General features: G+C 43.3%; 1 protein-coding gene across 1 annotated transcript in view; it reads left to right on the top strand.

Moving 5' to 3' along the window:
* The first annotated feature begins 8171 nt into the window (after positions 1-8171).
* The window catches only part of DPP10 (dipeptidyl peptidase like 10), a 440672-nt gene continuing 423808 nt past the window's right edge, over positions 8172-25035 (top strand). Inside the window, exon 1 of the mRNA XM_065412943.1 lies at positions 8172-8240. Coding sequence (XP_065269015.1) covers positions 8172-8240 — 69 coding nt within the window. The remainder of the gene's footprint in view (positions 8241-25035) is intronic.

The raw sequence follows: 25035 nt of genomic DNA, 5'->3' as shown, positions 1-25035 counted from the left end.
AGAATAGCCGAGCTCCATCCACTTTGGAACCCCCCTTCAGTTACTTGAAGGCTGCTATCAAATCCCCCCTCACTCTTCTCTTACTCAGACTAAATAACCCCAGTTCTCTCAGCCTCTCTTCGTAAGTCATGTGTCCCAGCCCCGTAATCATTTTCGTTGCACTCCGCTGGACTCTCTCCAATTTGTCCACATCCCTTCTGTAGTGGGGGACCAAAACTGGACGCATTACTCCAGGTGTGGCCTCACCAGTGCCGAATAGAGGGGAGTAATCACTTCCCTTGATCTGCTGGCAATACTCCTACTAATACAGCCCAATATGCTGTTGGCCTTCTTGGCAACAAGGGCACACTGCTGACTCATATCCAGCTTCTCGTCCACTGTAAGCCCCAGGTCCTTTTCTGCAGATCTGCTGCTTAGCCAGTCTCCAGCCTGTAGCGGTGCATGGGATTCTTCCTTCCTAAGTGCAGGACTCATGACAGCATGACTGTGATCCAGTGATTACTACTCTCTAGGAACGGTTTTCCAACCAGTTTTGCACCCACCTTATAGTAGCTCCATCTAGGTTGCATTTCCCTAGTTCATTTAAGTAAATGGAAGTTTTGACTGCATAATAATTGCACAGTGGGATCCAATGTTTGTAGAGTGCCTTGGAATCTTTGGCTAAAAAGGCTGTATTAAGTATCATTTATTAACAAATACTAAATGGTGTTAAGCGGAATACAGTCTACACTGCCATTCTACCATGCACTGTTCATCTTGCCACTGATAAGAAAACAACACCAAGAAGAAATATGTTTTATTTTAAATCGATCCACTGTGGCTTAATTTTAACAAGGGGCAAAATTGTGACAGAGTGGAGTAAACTTAGCTTTCAGCTCCAAGTTAGTCAGCAAATGGATGTGAGTAGCAAAGGAATATAACACACCAATGAAGCATTGTATGGATGTCTAATTTTAGTGAAAATTGACTTCCATGAAGGAGGACAGAAGGGGGGAAGTACAGAAGGATAAAGAACAGTGTGCTAGCCAAATAAAGGGTACATCCAGGGGAACATCTCTCCTGAAGTTTTTCATGCAACTAAAAGAAGGGTGTAATAAAAAACCTGGAGCAATGTAGACATTGCTCTTGGCAGCACGCTGTTCTGTTCCCATTTTTGAACTGGGCCCATATGGCAGAAATAAAGAAGATACATACAATCTATTTTCAATTTATATTAAAAAAATATGGATTTTAGAGAATCTTCCAGTTCCCGGGTACCTTTGACTGACCGGCGGAAGGCCTGATTCTTCCCTTCCTTACCTCCAGGGGCGTCTCCAGGCACCAGCACACCAAGCAGTGCCTGGGGCGGCAAGCCGTGGGGGGAGGCCTGCCGGTCGCCGTGAGGGCGGCAATCAGGCTGCCTTCGGTGGCATGCCTGCGGGAGGTCCGCCGGTCCCGCAGTTTCGGCGGCAATTCGGCGGCGGGTACACCGAAGGCGCGGGACCGCCAGACCTCCCGCAGGCATGCCGTCAAATCCGCGTTACCAGCGGACCTCCCGCAGGCATGCCGCCGAAAGCCGCCTGACTGCTGTGCTTGGGGCAGCAAAATATATAGAGCTGCCCCTGCTTACCTCATTTCTAGTTATTTCTATCATTGCCAAGTGGTAAATGGCTGGGCAAGTAGTGGAGAATCAGGCCTTACATCTTCTTGAGATTGCATCTGGCTGGGGTAATCTACAATCAGTAGGTCTGATTCTGTTCTCCCAGACACTAGTGTAAATTAAGGGCAACTCCATTGCAGTCAGTGGAGTTGCATTGGTCCATCTGAGTGCAAAATCAGGCCCAGTATGTTAGCTGCAGCTTTCTCTGAGCTGACATTACTCTACTTTAAAATAAAATGTGAGACAATGCCACATAGCAGGCTGAACAATACACATGTTAGGAATGAGTTTGTAGACAATGCTTCCAGTTTTTAGTAACGCCTACTGAACTTTTGAGAATTGATTTTGCAATATACAAACAGATCAATAACAGATGCTGACATGATTTTTACAGTTCAAATGCTAAAATATTAAACTAGGAATAATTTTATGAACTCCATCAACGCTAGCTTCAAATGTTTGTGTATAGAGATTGCCTTGTCTACTTAATGCCCTCCAATAAACATAGTTAGCAATGGGCTGAAACTGTGGTGTGACTAGAATAGATTCGCCCTTCGAAATCAAAAATCTATGCTATTATCAAGGTAAAAAGAAATGAGGGTGATCAGACATGTTGTATACTATATTACACAATGCAATTTTGGTGATACATTTAATGTCCATGTCTTCATCTAGAACAGAGGAGAGACCTGCAAAGCAACCACCTTTCTACTAATAATGAAAAGCCATTCTTACTGATAAGATATACCTTTGCAGACTAAGCCTAAACCTGCACTTTCTATGCTAGCAAACCCCCCACGGAAGTAAGGCAGTTGGAGTATTGCCTGCTGTCACAGCTTCAGATCTGGCAAGTGTACCTGTATTCCCCCTCCATGGTCCCTCAAGGGCACCCACTTAAAGGTTCCTGGCTCCCAGCCATCACCTCTTTTGCACAAAGACCCGTGTCTCTCTCTCTCTCATGACTGGGTTTTTCCAAGCTGCATATTTCCTTGCCTACACTGATATTCCTACTAAGTCAGACTGCCTAAACAGGCCAGTGGCTATGCTTTGCTTTCTTGCCGAAGGTTATGAACAGTGTAATTGCCTGCAGTTACAAGTTACCACACAGCTCTTTCTAAGCAAGCACATTTATTCTTAAGGTGAAAGCATTACTGAGAAAACACCATAAATACTACACACTAACATGATTGTTACTCGTATGTCACTCATTTTAGGATTGTTTCTAGTCTGAAATGTGTATCCCATCACTGACTATCAACTTACATCTCACTTGAACCAACCTGTGGAACTTATTGCCAGAGGGGATGTTGCGAAGGTAACAAAGTATAACTGGGTTCAAAGAAGAATTAGATAAGTTTATGGAGGATAGCATGGGGTTACATCTCTAACCATCAATGGCTATTAGCCAAGATGGTTAGAGATGCAACCCCATGCTCTGGGTGTCCCTAAACCGCTGACTGTCAGATGCTGGATCTGGATGATGGGATGGATCACTTGATAATTGCCCTGGTCTGCTCATGCTTTCTGATGCATCTGGCACTGATCACTGTTGGAAGACAAAATACTGGGTTAGATAGGCCAGCGTTTCTCAAACTGTGGTCCACTGGGACCTCCAGGGGGTCCATGGGCCCTGCTGAGAAACTCCTCCTCCTCCCTCCCAGCATGCTGCGGAACAGGCTTCCTACCTTCTCTGGCCCCACGCTGCCTCACCACCTGCCTAGGAGCCACTGCCAGAGGGATGTGCCAGTTGCTTTTGGGAGCTGCCCGAGGTAAGCATCGCCCGGCTGAAGCCCTCACTCCCTCCTGCACCCCAACCCCCTGTCCCAGCCTGGTGAAAGTGAATGAGGGTGGGGGGATGGAGTGAGTGGGGGGTGGGGCCTAAGAGAAGGGGCAGGGAAGTGGCATGGCCTCAGGGAAGGGGCAGGGCAAGGCTGAGCTTGGGGACTCCTGAAAATTTTTAAATCAAAAGGGGGGGTCCTCTGGTTGCTAAAGTTTGAGAACCGCTGAGATAGACCATTGTTCTGACCCAGTATGCCCATTCTTATTTTTGGTCTGGGTCAAATTATTATTATTATTTTCTGTATTTATTCTTTGTATCACTATAGTGTCTAGGTGCCTTGGATGTGGACTTCTGAATTTTGATTCAGAAAAAGACAGTCACATAGAACCGAAATGTGTCAGTCTGTTTGGTATTCTCAAAACATCAGCAGCATGACTCATGAACCAACATTTTTAAGAGGTGTTTTTAAAGTAATGATAAAGGGTATAATCCATTGATATAATTGGGAGTCTTTCAAGTGATGTCTAGGATCTTTAGATCCAGGGCCGGCTCCAGGCACCAGCTTGCCAAGCAGGTGCTTGGGGCGGCCACTCCGGAGAGGGGCGGCACGTCTAGCTATTCAGCGGCAATTCGGTGGACGGTCCCTCACTCCCGCTTGGAGCGAAGGCCCTCCCGCCGAATTGCCGCCGCATATCGCGATCGCGGCTTTTTTTTTTTTTTTTTTTTTTGCGCCGCTTGGGGCGCCAAAAGCCCTGGAGCCGGCCCTGTTTAGATCAGGTCTAAACAGCATAGGGCCTGAGCCTTCAACCTTTATCCATTTAAAAAAAAAAAAAAAAATCCTGACTTAAGCAAGTAGTTCTATTGATTGAGGGTATTCCAGAGAAGGCAACATACATGGCCTTTAACAAAACTGACACTGCACATCTTACACTGCTTGAGTGATAAAACCAAGCAAGTCAGAATACATGTGATTGGGCTTTGATTAGTACAGCTGCATCCAGCAAGCTGCGACTAAAACTAAATATATTGTGACCGCCAGCATCCTTTGCCTCATTAATTAATAGTGGCACTCCAGCAACATGGAAGACATTCAAAACAACAAGTTTAAAGGAACCAAAACATGGTTCTAAAACACAAAACATACACAATTAAAAACAGTAAAATGAAAAACTTTATTATCTAATAAAGGGGTTCAATAATTGTTGAAGTAATGTTCACTAGAAACATACCGTAAGGGGCATGATTATGTAGGTGTGGTTTTTAGGATTTATTATTATTTGTATTACACTAGCACCTAGAGGCCACAATCAAAATGAAGGTCCCATTGTGCTATACCTGCATGGACAAATAATCTCTGCCTTGGAGAGTGTAAAGCCTAGAGGTAGGATCAGGGGAAGGGATTCAATATGAAGGCAAAGTAATAAGGGTGATGTTTGACAGATGTCATGTTGATTCGCTTTTCTTTTTCTTTGTGTGTGGTACATGTGTGAGGGGTTCCTCCCAGGCTGCCACCTGGAACTAGGACACCACTAAGCCCCCCTGACCCCACCAGCTTGGGGCTCCCTTTTACACTGTTCTGCTGTGACAAGCTGCAATGCCCTCTCTAGCCTGCACTTTCACCAGCATACATAGAGGTAGGGACACACCCAGCTGCAGTTACATGCAGACTGGCTTTCTGACCAACCCCTGCATGGGAAGGCTACAGCTAGGGCAGCTACCAGCTCTTCAGGCACGCACCCCCTCTGGAGTATAAACCCAAAATTATAACCTCTTGCACTGCACAGGGAACTGTACAGCGTACCCTCAGTGTAGAGAGGAATATGTAACAGCCTTTTGCCCCTGAGTTATGAATCCCAACTGGTTTAGACAGAGCAAAAACAAGTTTATTAACTACAAAATATAGATTTTAAGTGATAGTAAACAGGTCAAAGCAGATTATCTAGCAAATAAACAAAAAAATAAACTAAACTTAATATACTGAATAGATTGGATATGAATAGCAGTTTCTCACCCAAAGAGATGATGCAAGCAGGCTGCAGATTCTTAAGGGGCAAGCTGCACTTGCTTACAGCTTGGCATGCCCAGGTGTTCCATTCACAGCCTGAAAATCCCTTTAGTCTGGGTCCCGCACTTCCCCCAGTTCAGTTTTTGTTCCTCAGGTGTTTCCAGGAGTCTTCTTGAGTGGGAACGAAGAACACCAGATGATGTCCTTCCCCGCCTTATATAGCTTTAGCATATAGGGCGGGAACCCTTTGTTTCAGAGTTTGGTTCCTAGTTCCCAGACCTGTCTGTGGAAAATTATTGACATCCCAAGATGGAGTCTAGAGACACGTGGTCTCCTCACATGTCCTTGTAGAGTCATAGCAGTCACCACTCATAGGATGTTTGGAGGGTACACAGGAAAGCTCCCTAGGTGGGAGATAAGCCTCTCCCAAGGCCTATTGTTTTCCTATGGCCCATTCCCCACCCACTGTTTAGAATGAAAGCATCTTGTCTAGTGGGCATTCCCCAGGTGTAATTACATTTGAAATGCAGACAATCAATATTCATAACTTCAGATACAAAAATGATACATGAATACAAATAAGATAATCATTCAGCAAATCATAACCTTTCCCATGACATCTCACATTACTTATCTTGCATAAAACACATCATAACTGTCATAATTATATCATACCAGTTTCACCATGAAGAATATGGGGTGTAGTGTCACAGCATGCATACAAAAAGTGAGGCTGAGATGAGGTGGAATGGTGGAGGGGAAAACTTAATAGGAGAATGGGGGTAGGGAAGTTATGGTAATATAGAGCAGTGAGGAAGGAAGTGAGAGAGCATGGGAAGGAGAAGAGAATGAGTGGTTCAGAGATGGTGTGGAAGGCGGAGAGAAGCTGTTGGAATGAACAGAGAGGAAATAAATGTCCAGACTGAAAACCGTGGTAAGTAGTGGTTGATGATCTCACAGTGTTTGCAGCATATGCTGCTGTCCCCTTGTGGGGTCCCTTGGTGTGAGGGATGGGGAGTGCTGCCTGGGCCTCATCCCCATTCCTTATGCCACTGTCTTGGGTCCTGTGGGGAACGGTGAAGTCTTTGTGTTCCTAAGTGCTGGCTCTGCCCTGGACCTCTGTTTCTCTCACATGTGGTTTGTAGCAGATGCTGCTAAGGGCCTCATCCACCAATGTGAGTTCCCCCTGCTAATTCTGGTAGTGCAACAGTGTGAGGCCAAATCTATGGATGGATTAGTTAAAGTAGAATTGAGCAAAAGACTGCTGAAACCAGGGATAACCAGACAGCTTGGGCCGGATTTTCAGAGGTGTTAAATAGCTGAACCTACCATTGATGTTAGCTAGAGGTGTAGGTGCTGTGTACTTATGTCCAACATTGGACAGCCAAAAACTTGGACTCCTCCAAAGCAGTGGCCACTTATGAATAGGCTGGTCACTGTGCAGAATCAAGGCTTCTCACCCTAGTTATGTATATTCCCCAGGTGCTGATCCTCAACCCTTCCAGCACCTGATTATTTCCTCACAGCTGAAAGAGGGCCAAGCCTCTGGTAGCCTACTTTACACCTGTAAATCCTGTCGAAGGATTAGGGACCAACCCACCCCCAAACACCTGTGAACATGCCCCAAAGCCAAGTAAGGATTATACAGGCTATGTAGGTAGTCTCAGATATGACTGTATAAAGGATACAACAAGCAACCTGAGAATTTGATCCATATCCCCAGCTCCACTCCAGCCCTTCTTTTCGGGCTGTGAATGGCTGAGGCTGGGACTGCAAACCTCTGACTGCTTTTTTAACTTTGCCCGTTCCCCTGTCAGTGTGTGTGTGTGTGTGTGTGTGTGTGTGTGGGGGGGGGGGGGGGTACAGCTTGTCAGATCCTGTTAAAGCCAAATCCACAGCGCCCCCCAATCCATCCCAAAGAGCCCAGGAGCAGCTGCTCTTCGCTGCCTGCCCAAAGAGAGGATTTACCAGAGCTTTGTAGGGCCGGGCTTCCAGGAAGGCGAGCGAAGGCATCTGCAGCGGGGGACAGCCCCCAGCCCAAGCTGGCGGACTGGTCCTGCGGTGGGCGGCAGGAGCAGCCAGAGACCCGCCCCCGCGCTCTGGCTGGGGGCTCGGAGTGGTCTGTTCCCGCTGAGGAGGGAAGCGGAGTGTAACAGCGGCGCCTTGTTGCTCTGCCTGTCCATTGCTCCAGCTGTGCAGCCAGCGGCGCTCGGCGGCGGGACGCTGCTGCTGCTGCGAGGGGAGAGGCGCTAGGGCAGGGAGCCCCCGCTCCGTCTCCTCCGCACCTGCCTCGCCAAGGAGGGCTCTTCGGAGAGCCGCCGCCGCCGCTGCTGCTGGAGGGGGCGCGCACACTGCAGTAATGCGAGACCATCCCCTCCTGGCGGGGAGGGGGAAGCCGGCCGAGTCCCAGCCCAGCCAGGTGTTCCGCTTCTGTCTGCGGCTGCCGGCCCAGAGCGCTCAGTGACCCGCCAGCTCGAGCCTCCGCTCGCTGCCCCTGGGCGCGCTTCCTATCGCTTGGCTTCGGCTGGAGGGGGGGTTGCGGTAGCTGGAGAGGAAGAGGGGGAGAGAGAAGCTGCTGCTCCTTGGTGCTCCTCTTCCCCCCCCAGTCATTTGCTGCTGCTGCCGCCGCTTTGCCAATTCAAGGCGAGCAGGGAAGCGGGTGTCATGCAATTGGTGCCCAGTGAAAGGTCTCCGAGGCTGAAGTACCAGTGAGAGGAAGTGTAGCGCAATCAAGCCGGCTCTGTGCAATGACAGCCATGAAGGAGCAGCAGGCAGCGCCGAACCCGGGCAGCCGGGGGAGCCAGCAGCAAGACCAGGTAAGAGTTTGTAGGAACTATTCCGTGGGGGGGGGGGGGGATCTCCCTCCTTGTCTCGCCCCTGTTCTCCCAAAGAGGCTTGAAGATTAACGTACGTTTCATGTGTGTACCCCCCCCCCCCAAATCACTGACTCCAGACGAAGTTGTAACAAACGGTGGGTAAAAGTGCGGTCTGTGTGGCCAGGAAAACGCTGCCTCCTACGAGGTGTCGAGAGGCGCGGAGAGGGCAAGGGGCTGCCGCCTTGCTCTAGAGGGGACGGGGGCAGGTTGGCTGATACAGCCGCCGCAAGAAAGAAACAGACCGTTTGTGCCCTGGGGGTGGGGGGGCTGCCTGGTTCGGGGGGATACAGCAGCCTTAGTGGAGTACTTTGTTCCCCTGCAGGCGAAGACTTTGGGGTAGGGGGGCGAGGGGGGAACCTCCTTGGACGCATCATTAGCAGACGAAACTAAATATTCGAATGACCTTTCCAAGCCTGTGAACGGAGCAGTGAGAGGGACCAGAAGCCTGTTAGCTGGGGGGAGGCTACAGCTACAGGGGCTTTGGGAGGTTGTTAATATATTTTTTTTAAGGAGTCCAGATTTGAAATGGGCTTCCAGGGTGTCTTGGCTGCGGTGCTGTGTCTGCTTCAGGGGGGTGCTGGAGAATTCAGAATGCAAGTCAGGGCTCCAGACTTGAATCATTGCGCTCCTGTATCATTCGAGGCGGTTTGGGTGTCATTTCCACAGTCTTCCCCCCTTTCCTCCCGGAGAGTCGTGCAGGACTTTGTGCTCTTGCTTCCCCAAGTTGCATCAAGTGAAATAAATACACGAAGTGATCAGTCTCTACAGATGTGTCATGTTTACATCAATTAGTGACTCTAAGTGGAGGCTGTCAGCTATTAGGTCATTGGATAATTATGGCACTCCAGAGAGGAGCAGGCTGATACTACCAGAGATGGTGCTGTACGCTCAAGATACGCTGGGAAACGGTGTAATTCTTTCCATGTCAGTCACTTTAGCTGCCAAGCGCTAGAAGTGGGACTGAAAGGAGTGTAATAAGCTTAAACATCCGGTACTGGGGTGCGGGAAACCGTTTAGGTTCTCTTCCTGCTCTCTAGATAGAAAGCAGAAAGGGCGATCCGTAGATCCGTGGGGAAGATTAGGGTCTTTAATACTGTGAGAATTCAACACCTCTGTTTTGCCTAGTGCTCCCCATATCCCTGTCTGTTCGCCCCCTTGGCAAATGTGTGAGCACTTTGGTTTGATGTAGAAGGCGAGAAAGATTATTTACTAGACTTACTTACGAATGTTAAAGCAGCATTTCATACAGCCTTTTCGAAGTCATGCCGCTAAAAGCCTGTGCACTGTGTTTATGTTAATAAATGGGGCTATTTGGAACATTATGTGTCTCTCAGTACCATGCTTGTAATGACAGCATAGCAAGCAGTTTCAATATATAAAGGCTTGGCTAACTAAGTCTGTTAGCAGAAATCATCTTTCGGCATCACAGAACCTTAAGTTTCATTAACAGGCTGCTATTTCTCACTGATGCTCTTGGATGATGGTACCAATACGTTAGAAAAGATTGGTCCTGTGAACACTCCCTCATGAAATCTCTGATCACTAACCTGTGACCCCAGATGGTTACTTCTGGTGCTGCAGAGTTTGAAATGGTGGGAGGAGGAGAGGAGAGCAAAGAACAGACTATAAATGCTGAAAATAGTGCACTTAACCTCATCAGTGTGTAGCTGAGTCCAGTTGATCACGATTTTGTATTGCATGCAAAACACCTGAAATTTTGCAAACACATAAAGATTCTTTGTGAGGTTGCATTTTTTTTGACTGCTCTCAAGACTGACACGTCTCAATTTTTGCATTTTGAAACCAGCATTTTTCAAAACATAACCAAGATAAAAATTATAAATCATATTTGTTTCATTATCAGACTAATCAATATGATTTACAGATATATTAAAAAAGCAATTTATTGGATGAAAAAGCACATTTTGATATTGAAAAGTCCCATGTTACAGGTTTGTGTGTTAATTTATGTCTAAGGACCCTATCCTGAAAATATTTACCTATGTTTAACTTTAAGTATGTCAGTAATCCTATTGACTTCAGTGGGGCTACTCGCATGAGTAAATTTAAGCATATATTTGGAGGATTGGATTTATGTATATGCATTCTGACACTTTTTTTCCTGTGATATTGAACAAAGTATTACATTTCAGCTGGTTTTGAGGAGGCTTTCAATATTCTGAATAAATTGAATGCATCTGTTATAATAGTTTGAGACAGAATGACTGGGTTATTGCTGTCAGTGGTTCCTATTATGTGTACAGAATGATTAAAGTTTACAGCAAGTCAGCTAGTGCAGGCATTTGTTGCTATTGTATGATCAATCTCAAGCATTCACAGGGCTGTTTAATTTCAATAAAATATTGTATTTGCTTTCTTTTAGAAGACAGTGCTCTTAGCCAACATCAAAGATGGTTGGATCTAACCACTCACTATGGCTTTATTTTAAATTCACACACAGTTGAATTACCAAAATGGCCTTTTGTTGTTGAAGCTAGAGATCTTTTTTAAATATCAAAGCAGTTTGTTATATATCAAACCCTACTTCCTACTGCCCTATTACCTTGCACTGAAGAACAGTATTCTATTAATTTTAAATATCTGTAAAGCTTAGGAATATGCTTATCATTATTTCACTGCTCTACAGTTTTCAACCTCTCTTTCAATTAATTTGTAAGTGAATGGAGATAACTGTGGTTCTCCCTACTGTATGCAAACATTAAATATAGAAGAGAACAAAGTTTTGCTAGGCTCAGACTGAACCGTGTTGTGAAATTCCTGGTTTCCAGGCATTTTTTGCACAGTGCTTAATATTTAAATCACACATAACAATTGTTATTCAGAGTTGAATTTTATGTACAGAAGAAGATTATTCTCTTCATTTTAAATGGTAATTGACTACTGAGAAGGTTTTAGGGGTCCAATCCTGCAGTAAAGCCCATGCAGCATTCAATTGAAGCCAGTGGGGATCCATATGGATTCAAAGATCTGCCCATATGCATCTATCTAGATACTTAATATGGTCTCGGTAAGCATCATTTCTGCGCATGTCACCATCGTTAACATATTTTTCCTCACAAGGCTCCTGCAAGGTAGGGAAGTATGTCTGTCCCCATTTTACAGATGGGGGAATTGAGGTCCAGAGAGACTAAGTCCAGGTTTGCACTAGAAACTGCTGTTGGTATAGTAATGTTGGATTTTTTTGTCACACTTCTATACTAACAAAAGCCTTAGTGTAGACACAGCTTGTACCAGCAAAAGCTGCTTTTGAAGGTATAGATTATTTTTCTTGCTGAACCAGTATAAATTATACTGGCAAAAGCCCTCCTTTGCTGGTATAAGTTGTATCTACATTAGGAAGGCTTGCTGGCATAGCTATGCAGGGGAACAGGAATTTAGGACTGGAAGGGAAGTCCTGGGTCATTGAGTCCATACCCTCGCTACTGCAGGCAAAACTGTCATATAAACTCATTCATAAATTTATCAAGCTCTTTCTTAAAACTAGTTAGGTTGTTTGCCCCTACAATACCTGTTGGAAAACTGTGCCAGAACCTCACCCCTCTGATGGTTAGGAAGTTGCTTCTAATTTACATCCTACATTTATTCATGGCCAGTTTATACCCATTTGTTCTTTTACCAACACTGTCCTTTAGCTGAGAGAGCTCTTCTCCCTCCCCTGATGTGTTTATAGAGAGCAATGAAATCTCTCCCTCTCCTGCTTCCCCCCAACTTTACCCTTCACTTTGCTAGGCTAAACAAGCCAAGCTATTTTAACCTCTTTTCATAAGATAGGCCCTTCATTGTCTGCACTTTTCTAGCGTCAACCTGGCCCAAGTGACTTGTGCAATGTCACACAGAAAATCTGTGGTGAAGCAAGGAATTGCTTGTGGGTCTTCTCCTGCAAACACCTAAGCACAGATATAATTTTACTCATGTGAGTAGTCAGACTGAAGTCAACACTTTGCTGCAGTAAGTGTTTTCAGGATTGGGACCTGAGTTATCACTGTAAATTACAACTGGCTGTTACAGTGACATTCCTGGTTAAACAAAGGTGTTATTTTACTGACTGAATCATTAATGGTCACTTACTTAGAAATAAATTTGGTATAACTTCTTATTGAGCACTTTCTTCAAGAAGGTAGTTGTAAACCAACATTCCTATGGGCAAAACATCTAATGACTGTACATCCCTCCCAATCTCTTCCCTTCAGTGTCCCCTCTGCCTTCACTTTTATTTCTACTACCTTGTTTCCTCCTAATTAAACTCATTCTGCTTGAGTTATTCCTTTTTCTCCCATACTGTTGGTACGTCTACACTGCAGTTGCGTGTGTAGTTATAGCATTTGTTGACATACCCAAGCTGCCTTATTCTGTCTAGCTTCTGTACTGGTAGCTGTGAAGTTGTGACAGCATAGCCGTCAGCACGACCTAGCTACCCCAGTTATTACCCAGTTGTACAGCCCATAGTGAAGCTGTACTGCCTCAGCTCCACGTCTGTTGGTACATGAGCTAGCTACATTAAAGCTGGCTCACGTATGTCTACACATGCAGCAATCACACTCATTGATTGCATTATAGGCACACTGTGTGTCTGTCTTGTTGATTTTTAAATTGTAGGCTTTTCAGGGCAGAGACTGCCTACTACTTTGTGTTTGTATAAGGCCTACCCCAATGGAACCCCATTTATAGTTGGTCCTTAGGCAAGATTGTAATAAACAATACTATTGATGTTTTTAGAGAGAACTTTGATAAATTAGTCACATTCATTCCAAACCCTTTGTTAAATGATTGCTGCTGTTTATTTCTAAAATTACATTTTTACGTTATCATACTTTATCTGCATAGAGGAAAATATCTTTTAAATTACTCTTATTTCCACTGAACTCTGTTGCCTGAAAGCTTGCTTCATAAATTATTTTAGCTTCCTGAGTTCTACCTGTGTAATACAGCAAATGGCATTTGTCAATCTGTAGTTTTTAACAGCTGCCCGTGGTCTTAGACAATAGCTCTTAGTGATCATAAAAAAAAGCGCTGTTTAATAGTCAATAACCACAACAAATTTGGTATCTGTATGACATGCCAGTTCATGCATATTGCTTTTTCTGCAGATGAAAAACTAAGATAATTCCTATCGGTATTAACATTGTGAGGTTTCAGTCTGTTTACCAAAAAGAAAGATGATCTACACCACCTGGTGCTGCTTGCTGTTCTTTGTCTGTATGAGCAAAGAGATCTTTGAAAATTTTAATCGTTCTCCCCTGAGTCTCTATTTTTCTCTCACACTTAAGTATTGTTTTTTTTTAAAATTTAGTTTTAAAATACAGCAAACTAAAATTTTCTCTAGTAGTTCTGAACTACAGTCCATTACTCAGGGCCGGTGCAAGGAAGTTTCGCGCCCTAGGCGAAACTTCCACCTTGCGCCCCCCCCCCCCAGCCCTGCGGCAGCTCCCCGCCCCCCCCTCCACCCTCAGGCGCCCCCCCCCCGCGGCAGCTCCCCCCCCCCCCGGGAGCCGTGCGGCAGCTCCCCACCCCAGCTCACCTCTGCTCCGCCTCCTCCCCGAGCACGCCGCCCCCGCTCTAATTCTCCTCCCTTCCCAGGCTTGCAGCGCCAAACAGCTTCCCCCACCGAGGCACACCCCCCCCGCGGCTGCTCCCCACCCCAGCTCACCTCTGCTCCGCCTCCTCCCCGAGCACGCCGTCGCTGCTCCACTTCTCCTGCCTCCCAGGCTTGTGGTGCCAAACAGCTGATTGGCGCCGCAAGCCTGGGAGGTGGGAGAAGTGGAACGGCCGCTATGCTGGGAGAGGGAGTCTGAGCCACACGTGTCAGCGCGCCGCCGGCAGCCCAGCCCAGGAACGCTGTAAAAAAAAAATTGGGGGCACCGCTTTTTGGCGCCCCCAAATCTTGACGCCCTAGGCAACCGCCTAGTTTGCCTTAATGGTAGCACCGGCCCTGCCATTACTGCAACTCTAAGTTAATATATTTTTAAAATAGATAGGTGAAAGTTAATTGTGTGCTATTCTGCTATTATAAGGCAGTTATTGGTTGGGCATAAGAGTTAACTATAACTGTAGAATATATAGACAGGCAGAGCCTGCTTTTGCTCCTATTGAAGTCAGTGGGAGTATGAGTATTGCCTTTATTGTAAAGTGCAGTGGATTAAAGAGCAAGAAATTTAAACTCTGCTTTCTCAAGGCTAAGTTCTGAAAATTTAAGATGTAGTAAAGCCCCTATTAAGTTCAAATAAAGTTGACCTCCAAGGGAGTTTAATCTCTGTATGCATCAAGGTTTAGTTTTCAGTGAATAAAAGGTGAACTAGTCTAATGCCTTTCATGTGTTCCTTCATCATGTTATAGTGGTTTCCCCAAACTAGGCACTGATCCTGCAAAGACAAGTAAATTGGTGGACACATGTGCCTGTTCAATGGGGTTCAACATGGACAGATCTCTTTGCAGGATCAGGGCCTTGGAGGACATATATTTTGTGTTTTGGTGGATGGTCCTATTAAATTATTTTCCATATTTTTAATTTTTTAAAATTATTTTATGTTGTCTTTCAAACACTTACAAGACTTTGAATTTTTACATTACGTGGTACATGCACACATAGGAGACAGTGGATGAGAATTGGCCTACTTTTAATGTGACGATATCGATCTATTGTAGGTATTCCTATATAAGTACTGGTCTTGAACAAGATCCTGTCTGTTCAGTCAAAATTGTCTTTTCCCACTTGGATACACAGAAAAACTTGAGCTCTTACATTACACACTAACCATAGTTTCAGCAAACTTGAAAACTTGTAAGATTTAGTGTTCTGTGTAAAAGGTATTCAGCTCCAGGTAATGATCGTCTCAGAAATTCTTTCCATATGCTGTGTGTGTTTGTGTTTTGAGTGTGCTTAGGATTGAAATAAGAAATGCTATTACAGTACAAAATCAAAAGTGACTTCACATTTCTCCAAGTTTCCATAGCTAGCTGTTTTTTTTGACTTGTAATATTATTGTGATATATCAAATGTATTGATTTTTGTGGGTCATACAAAGTCAGAGACATCAGGTTTCTAAGGTGGAAAAATGAGGAAAAGTGGAAAAAAGAAAGTTATTTTATTATCCCCAGAATTTTATGGCAACAGTTAAGATTTAGATTCAGATTCAATTTCTTACATCGGATGTGAGTGAGCCATGCCATTTCCATGCTGAAGACAGAGAGAAATATTACAAACCTAGATTATGTGGTCAAGTATATGAATGCCAGCCCAAGAAGCTTATTTGAATCTGCATTAATAATCCTGCTACAGGGTTAGAACTATATTTTTCAAGCTCTACATGCAGGAATTGGGTATATGGGGAATGCAGAGAGCAAGTGAATATTGAAATAGTTTACTCTGCCTTAAATTGCCTCCCTCCTGACAGGTGGCCACACACCCTTCATTCACAAGACTGGTTTCATACAAGAGGAAAAGTCAGGGTGGGGGCTGGAGAAAAATAAGCACATTTTCCTTTCTGGGTCCATGTCCTGATCACCTTCCCCACAGGACTACTTTCATGATTTCAGTGGGACCACTTGCATGCACAGGACAAGCAGGATTGGGCCCTAAATAGCATGACCTATGTAGGAGCAGGACTATATATGTTGTAAAAAGGCCATTTGCATCTAGAACCTCAGACATCCTGGGTGCATGCAAAATTCATACCATGGGTATTTAAAATGTGGTGTTTTTTTTTTTTTTTTTTTTAAGAGTTCTGAAGCAAACTTTTAAGTGAGTAACTATATAGGGCTTAATCCTACAGATCTTTCTAAGGTGAACCTACCATCGACTCATTAACCTATTGACAATAGGAAAACAAATTAGACTGAAATTCACATACCTATTGCAGAGGGTCCAATACTTGAGCACTTAAGACCAAATTGTCACCCCAGGAGCCACGCTGAGTAACTGGCTGTGCACTGCGGAAGTCAAAAAGGGCAAGGGGGAAAGGAAGCCGCCTTCTTAAGTTACAGAGCAAGAACATAGCTATTAGGCTGGAGGGGCTTTCACTCGCAGGTTATAGTCCCTCCAGGCCTGCACAAGAACCCCTTTATCTTTGTTTTGTTTCCAAATTAACCTCCAGGTAATCCCTATCGAGTAGAAGAGTACTGAGGCCCTCTGCCTCTGTAGAGGTGGGACTAGGATTTGCCTCTTCACACAGAACTTCAATGGGACTTCTGTGGTGTAGAAGGCTTTGCATGGTTCTTATCTGCTGGAACAATTTTTTGTTTACAAAGTTGGCCCCAGGAACTTGCAAATATCTGTTAGAGCAGATATGTTCAAATACTATTTCTTTGCCTCTTTCTGGTAGCTTCCCATTTTAAGGTACTGCAGGGGGCAAGCTACTTTGATAAGTAATAAGGAGAAGGAGCGTTTAAGCAAACTAAATTGTTGTTGAATAGTATTATTCCACTGTATGAAAGTCCTTTTATTAGCTTTGTTTGTTAAATTGTAAGGCATTTAAAAGCTTTCATGGACGTGATGAGGAAAAATAATTATTATTCTTATAAATTTTTATACTGGTAAAATGTGTGAATTTAATCCCTGAATCAGTATCTGGGCCTGATCACTGAAGTCAATGGAAGTCTTTCCATTGATTTCCCTAGGTTTTGCACCAGGCCTCATCTGCTGTAAATCGGTTTAAGTTTACAGTACTGTATTTAGCACGTACTTTATACTTCTCATAATTAACTCTTCTTTCATATTGCACTGACAGAGTTAGACAGGAATGTGAGTAGCTGCCTTCAAGTGCATTGCCGGAGATGCCTTTAAGTTTTCTGCCAAGAGGTAGCTATAATTTGATGACAAACGCTTTCTCACTTTTAGAAGACCTATATCATTTCTCAGTCCATGCAGTAAACATAAAACCTGTGCTGTCTCAAACTCTGCACCTTTTCACTTTAATCATGCAGTTCTTTTATGCTCCACTAAGCTGTATCGAATAATGTTCATGAATATATGATAGTAAAAAGAATAATGCTGATGGTGACTGATGATGATAAATTACAGTATTTATCCATTAGGAAGGACATTGGATGACCTACAGAATCGACGGCTGAAGCTAGAAAACCTTTCCTAATTGTTCTTAACGCTGTTAGGAACTTGAACATAAATTATTATATAGAGATTCTGTACAAAGGGAGTGATTCAAAACCAAGATAAAAGCCCTCTGACACTTTGAGACTGTTGTATAAGATAATCAATTAGTAAGTATAAAATTGCACAGTGATTTAAAAAAATAGAAATTACTTTAATAGAGCTGTTGGAACATACTGTCTCATAGACGTGGACATGTTTTGTGGAGATATAGCTGATTTTTTTGTGTGGCATGGCAGGGATAGAAGGGGAGAGAGAGCAAACATGGCAGACTTGTTCTATAGCTTAGTGGTTAGGGCCTTAGGCTAGGATGTGGGAACCCTAGGTTCAGATGACTGCTGTACCTGAACGAGAATGGGTTGGGATAAAAAAAAAACTGCTCTGAATCAGGCAGAGGAGCAGGGACTTGAACATGGGTCTCCTACATCCCAAGCCAGACATGCTGAAAAGCTTAATCTTTGAGCCAAAATGGACATTTTGACACACTTCGGTTTTTGTGCATTTAAGATATTTTGGTATTGTTCCAATGCAGAACAAAACCAAACTTCAAAACCTCAAAAGTTGCAGTGACACGGAACTGTCATCCTCTAGCCATCTCTACCCTTTAAAGATTTTGGAGAGTGTCTAGGGTAATATTTGAAATTCACATTCATTTGAAAAGGAAAAATGTTCTGTAGACTCCCTGAAAAGGAGTTAGGTAAAGGTTAAGACAGATTCTTCTGCACTATGGGTGTGATTTCCAAATACTAGAGGGGAAAATGTGAAGCTTGTTTTATTGTATAAGTTAAATGCTGAATAAATACAGAGAACTAAACCAAGCAAACATCACTAATGGGACTGATCATAAATTCTGGGTCTGATCCTGCATTTGTATATGTTCCCCTCATCTCCGGACTATACAGTGAATGCTGAGTCACTCTGTCCCCTTTCTGTCTTGAGCACCCCATTGATTGACCAGGCTAGTGAGCTGACATACATGGGGAAAGAGGCTTTCAGAGTCTCAGGATTTTGGCTTAAGTAAAATCTAATCTAAGGACTGACTAGAGTGAGCTTTTTGAATGTTGAGCTTCTCTCTTTCTCTGTACAGCAGGATGTGGGGTGGGGGGGGAGGGAAGTAATCTTGAGGGCATAGGAGCTGAATCTCATGCCCGCAACTAATTCTGCTGGAGGGTGGGGTAGGCGAAATGACTACTGTAAATACATCTAAAAAAACACAAAAATCTAGGATGGCTTTAATAATAGAAGTATAGTCCAAGTAGGTATGTTTTCTGGATAGGAATTAGCTTGCAAGATTGCCTGCTCTTTCTTGGAAGAAATGTGCAATATCCCACAGTGTGAAAAGCAACAACATAAAAATCCTGCTGGAATGTTTGTACTAAAGGCCTTCTTGCTCCAAGGCATAGATGATTGTATAGGGTAATTAGATGCTGTCAAGCATAAATATAAATTTAAATCTAGTCAAGGTAATAGACTTTACAAAGTCAAAGATTCTGAAATAAGGGGATGGCTATACAAGGAAATTAGTTGTAAAATATGCTTTTTATTTTTTTATCCAAACTCTATTGCAGGGTTTTGGTGCATTGTTAGGCAGATGCTGTGTTCTACTCCTGATGTGACTGTATTTCATAGTGGTTGAAGTTCCTGTATAGAAGCCCACTGTTAATACTCTTAGTCCCAATGAAAGCAGTAGGACTAATTACATGACTAATTGGTACTGGTTCAAGCACATATTTACACTACAATATTGTTTGTAGTTTGTCAATTTGTTAAAAGTTCTTTGGGGTCCCACAGGATGGAAGGCGATTTGATAAATGCAAATTGTAATCAGACTTTTTGTGAAAATGGTTTGTCCCATGTATTATCATTCTGGAGATTCTGTGAGTTTATTTGTAAAAATTCAGTATGTGGCAAATTTGAAAGTGTGGTATCAAACTGTGAACATCACGGAAATATTTTGCATAAGTAAGTGCTCAGAATTCTGAGCGGGGACTTCACGATCTGACTATAAACTAGTTTATTTAAAATCAACAGTAATTGGTTTCAGAATGAAGTTCTTGTTCTATTTTTATTTTTCATATATTAATGAAAACAAAACAGGAAGAATCCTCTGCATGTAATTCTGAAAAATAATACAGCAACTTTAAACATAACTTTAAAACTAGGCATGTTTATAACTAGGGTAGTTCCATTGAAACTTTTTTTTTCTGTTGCCCCACACTTTGGACAAATATAGACATTTAATTTGACTACCTTTTTCTCTAAAACAGTTTTCCAAGTTTGTTGTGTCAAGTAAACGTCTGCCAATGCATTTCACGGAACACAATCCCCTCAGATTTGGTTCCAAATTATGCATGTGAGTAACATTGCAGAGACAAGAGAGGACCCATTCAGCTTGATAGGACCACCAACAGACTTAAACTTGCAAAAGCAGGGCTTTGTTTTATAAAAATCTAATCTTTCACAACAGGTAAGACCAATAGGAAAGTTTCCATTGTTCTTCTTCTAATAGGAACAGTTATTTAAAACAAACTCTCCCTTAGGGTATTTGGAATCCAATCACTGCAGAATTATGAACCAGAAAGTGAATCTGATTTAACTGACTTTATTTTTTGTCCGTCCTGAGAGAAAATTACCAAGTAAGGCTTTGATTCTACCCATGAGCTCCATACAAGGAGATTCCTGTACCTCTGCAAATCTCAATGCAGAATTGGGACCTAAATAAACAATATAATAGCAAAATGTTGATTGGAAGTGTGTTTAATTATGTCAGTTTTAAAGTTAATTGTTGAGGAGATGTATTTGTTTAAAATATGATTCTTATTGACAGTGTCCCTTTAAGTTGAGGTATTATAGATCAGTTCTATAACTGTTTAAAATAACATTGACTTAATTATTTTTTGTAATTCGTTAAAATAAAGAATGCGTTATTTTATAGTGTCCCACAGAGAGCCTATCAAAGACACGGTTATACCTCCAAAAACTGAATGCAATGAAAATCTTGTGTCTGTTTTTTACTTTTGAAACTTACATATCAAAATATCTACTGCTAATAATAATGGGGTGGGGAGAAAGGAAAAGAAGAAATTACTTTACAAAATTAAATACTCTTGTTCTGGAACATAGAATTATAAATCGTCAGCTAATCTTGAAAATTACATGGTTTGGGAAATATTTTGATGGGAGATAGAAGAGATGCAAAATTCTGTAAATCACGGCTTAAACATAGAGTAGCAGCACAAAACAACAAGATTCCTAGATCAGCCAGGAAATTGGAATAAAATGTTAAATGGAACTAGAGAATTGAGCTCTGGTCCTGTAAAAATGTATGCATGTGCATAATTCTAGTCATGTGAATTGTCCCATTAAACTCAGTGGCACTACTCCTGGGCTTAAATTTAAATATTTGCATAGGCCTGTGATTCAGTTTTCCTAATGCCCAGTTTCCTTTAAAACAAAAGTTAGGTGTCTGTGTCTGTAGTTATTTTCACTGCACATGGGGGAAGAGGTGAGTAGAGCTGGGAGAAATTTTTTGGACAAAACTTTTTTCTCTGAAAAAAGCTATTTCGTGTTGACCAAAACATTTAGCAAATTTGTGTCTAATTCAACACATTCTTTTAGCCAGAAATAGAACAAAACAAACAAAAGATGTGAAACATCAATGTTTCCTTTCAAAAAGATCAAAACAAAATGTTTCAATTTTTTGATTCAGAGTGACTTTTAGTTTCAGATTTTTATTTAAAAACAAAACCAAAATGGAACATTTCATGTTGGGTCAAACAATATTTTTGTTTGACCTGAAATGAAACTTTGGTTTGTTGAACAATTTTCACTTTGGCTTGACCCAAAACAAATGCTTTTTTTATTATTATTATTTTCGATTCAGCCAATGATCTGAAAAATGAGATACTCTCATATCTCTAGTGGGGAGTAATAAAGGAATATCTTTCCTGATTTGCAGCACTGTCTACAGGCTTCAGCTAGGATTCACTTTATCCAGAATCCTGCCAAGAAAGGCCCTGATCCTGCAATCTGCTGTCTGTGTGGACTCCTTCCTTGTGCAGAACCTCAGTGAAGCCGTTTGAGATTTTCATGGGTGCACGGTTCTGCCTGAATGGATCAGGTGGTAGAATCAGGGCCTGCCTGTATTTGGTAAAGGAATGATGTTGCCTGTGGTTGAATTGATGAGATTTCCACCCCCCCCCCTTCTTTACAGCATACTCCCCAATTCCCACAGCACTGTTATGTTTGTAAAACTGTCATTCTCGGATGACATATTATCATGAAATGTGCATGTCACAGCTCTCAACAGAAATTCCACCTCTCTAAAGCAGATAACTTCAATTGAAGCTAACTGCTCTTTTATGCAAAATATAGTGATTTCAGGATTCTTCTTGTTCCCTGGAAGTGAGTATAGTTACCAGGTTATATTTTAACTTTTTTCCCCCTTGGAAAATGTAAGATAATTTGTCAGTCTTCTCCCAATAAGAAATTTTTATTGCAGAAAAAGTTCAGATGTCAGGAAAAAAAAATAGTCACAGGCAGTCACTCTATTTCATTTCGTGTGGAGTCTGCTTTCAGGTGTATATTGAAGGGGGAATATTCCTGTTTTGTCCCCTGTCACAGGAGATGGGAAAGAAGACTACTTTACATCTGAAGCAGAGCTGCAGACATCAAGACCTTAATGATCTGCCTGTATTATGGGAAAGCTGGTGAGAGTAGGTGGGGAAAAAAAGAGTAGGCTGTAATGGGTATTTAAGCCCTGATCCTGGAAACTGATTCAGGTGGCTGGGTCCCCGTCTGCATGCATTGCTATAGGAACCTGAACTTGTTTTTCTCCTGACTTTGCTACATTTACATTTGTAAACTTAAACTTTCAGTAATGTAGTGTTTTACCTTTAATAACTTTAAATATCGGTATCTTGCCACAAGAGTTCAGGGCTGCCCAGAGGATTCAGGGGTCTGGGGCAAAGCAATTTTGGGGACCCCTTCCATAAAAAAAAGTTGCAATACTATAGAATATTATATTCTCATGGGGGCCCCTGTGGGGCCCGGGGCAAATTGCTCCACTTGCCCCCCCGTCCCCTCTGGGCGGCCCTGCTAGAGTTTGGAAGGAGAGTTCCTTGCCTCTAGCTCTTCTCCTATATAGCATGATGCAAAGTTGCTTATTCAGGAAAAACAGAAGTTGAACAACTTCAGAGGATGTAATTTACTACACCTTTTGAGCAACATTGACTTGTGTGCCAGCACATGGTACATCTTTTATTTATTTACTTTCCTGTTCAATAAAAAATGTGTTTGCCATGGTAACCTTGTATCTCATGGCACATATGCTGAGATAAAGAACACCTCCTGAAAGAAACAAGCACAGAGTAATATATCATGTCAACATGGGAATATTTTTCAGTGTATAAAGAAAGAAAAATATTCTTCATGCTAAAATGTCAATTTCATTGAGGTTTTTCATTTCTTTTTTATTTTTAGATTTAAAAACACTAAATAGAGAATTATTTTTTTCTTCAGTGTTTTCTTTCAGTCAGACTGCTCTTATTAAATGAATTTTCTATATCTAGGAAACCTATCAAATATATTTGCCATAAATCTTATATCATTTCTGAATGGGTGTCCTTCCCTTTGTGAAATATCAGATATTCCAGTGGTATGTCAACCTTTGCTATTAATTGAACTCATATTTGCCAGCCTGGTTAGACTGTCTCCAACTTTTGACTCTTATGAAGTGGTTCCTATTATTGGATTTTCCTGTCTCTTCCTTCTAAAGGGTCACTGCCAAGATAAAAAATGACAATGTTAAGCAAACAACTGTCCTTACCTACTTGTCTGCCACTACTAACGCCTTATAAAATACTAAAACAGAAAGAAATCGAACAGTCCCCTTTGCTCTTCATTATTTGTGCTGTTTCTTTACATTATGCAAAATTTGGTTGATCTTACATGGGCAATGAAAATCAGTGAAGGGCCTGATGATTCACACACTTAATCATGTGCTTTACTTAAAGTGAGTGAAGAATCCAATTGACGTCAATGGGACTAAGGGTATGTCTACACTACGAGAGTAGTTCGATTTTACTTAAATCGAATATGTGGAATCGATATTACAAAGTCGAACGTGTGTATCCACACTAAGGGCAGTAATTCGACTTTGTGAGTCCACACTAACGGGGCAAGCGTCGACATTGGAAGTGGTGCACTGTGGGTAGCTATCCCACAGTTCCCGCAGTCCCCGCTGCCCATTGCAATTCTGGGTCGAGCCCCCAATGCCTGCTGGGGAAAAAAATGTGTCGAGGGTGGTTTGGGGTAACTGTCGTCATCCAACCATCACTCCCGCCCTCCCTCCCTGAAAGCGCCGGCGGGCAATCATTTCATTTCGCGCGCTTTTCTGGTGAGTGACAGTGCGGACGCCACAGCACTGCGAGCATGGAGCCCGCTGCGACCATCGCTGCAGTTATGGCCGTTGTCAACACCTCGCACCTTATCTTCCACCTTTTCCAGAGGCAGATGCTGAGAAATCGGGCGAGGAGGTTACGGCATCGCGGTGAGGACATGAAGTCTGAGAGTGGCACAGACTCTCGCAAAGCACGGGACCCCGCGCCGTGAACATCATGGTGGCAATGGGTCATGTTGATGCTGTGGAACGGCGATTCTGGGCCCGGGAAACAAGCACGGACTGGTGGGACCGCATAGTGCTGCAGGTCTCGGATGAATCACAGTGGCTGCGAAACTTTCGGATGCGGAAGGGAACTTTCCTGGAACTTTGTGAGCTGCTGTCCCCTGCCCTGAAGCGCAAGGACACCCGGATGCGAGCAGCCCTGACTGTCCAGAAACGAGTGGCCATAGCCCTCTGGAAGCTTGCAACACCAGACAGCTACCGGTCAGTCGCGAACCACTTTGGCATGGGCAAATCTACCGTGGGGGTTGCTGTGATGCAAGTAGCCAACGCAATCGTTGAGCTACTGCTGTCAAAGGTAGTGACCCTTGGAAACGTGCAGGCCATCATAGATGGCTTCGCCGCGATGGGATTCCCAAACTGCGGTGGGGCTATAGATGGAACTCACATCCCTATCCTGGGACCGGACCACCAGGCCAGCCAGTACATTAACCGAAAGGGCTACTTTTCAATGGTGCTGCAAGCACTGGTGGACCATAGGGGACGTTTTACAAACATCAACGTCGGATGGCCGGGCAAGGTTCATGACGCTCGTGTTTTCAGGAACTCTGGTCTGTTTAGACGGCTGCAGGAAGGTATTTACTTCCCGGACCACAAAATAACTGTTGGGGATGTGGAGATGCCTATAGTGATCCTCGGGGACCCAGCCTACCCGCTAATGCCCTGGCTCATGAAGCCCTATACAGGCGCCCTGGACACTGAAAAAGAACTCTCCAACTACCGTCTCAGCAAGTGCAGAATGGTGGTGGAGTGTGCTTTTGGACGTCTCAAGGGGAGATGGAGAAGCTTACTGATTCGCTCTGATCTCAGCGAAACCAATATCCCCATTGTTATTGCAGCTTGCTGTGTGCTCCACAATCTCTGTGAGAGCAAGGGGGAGACCTTTATGGCGGGGTGGGAGGTTGAGGCAAATAGCCTGGCTGCTGATT

This window comes from Emys orbicularis, chromosome 11 (assembly GCF_028017835.1).
Source record: "Emys orbicularis isolate rEmyOrb1 chromosome 11, rEmyOrb1.hap1, whole genome shotgun sequence".
In the NCBI taxonomy this organism is placed as follows: Eukaryota; Metazoa; Chordata; order Testudines; family Emydidae; genus Emys; species Emys orbicularis.
The sequence above is the reverse complement of the archived record's forward strand: the minus strand, read 5'-3'. Positions and strand labels throughout refer to the sequence as shown.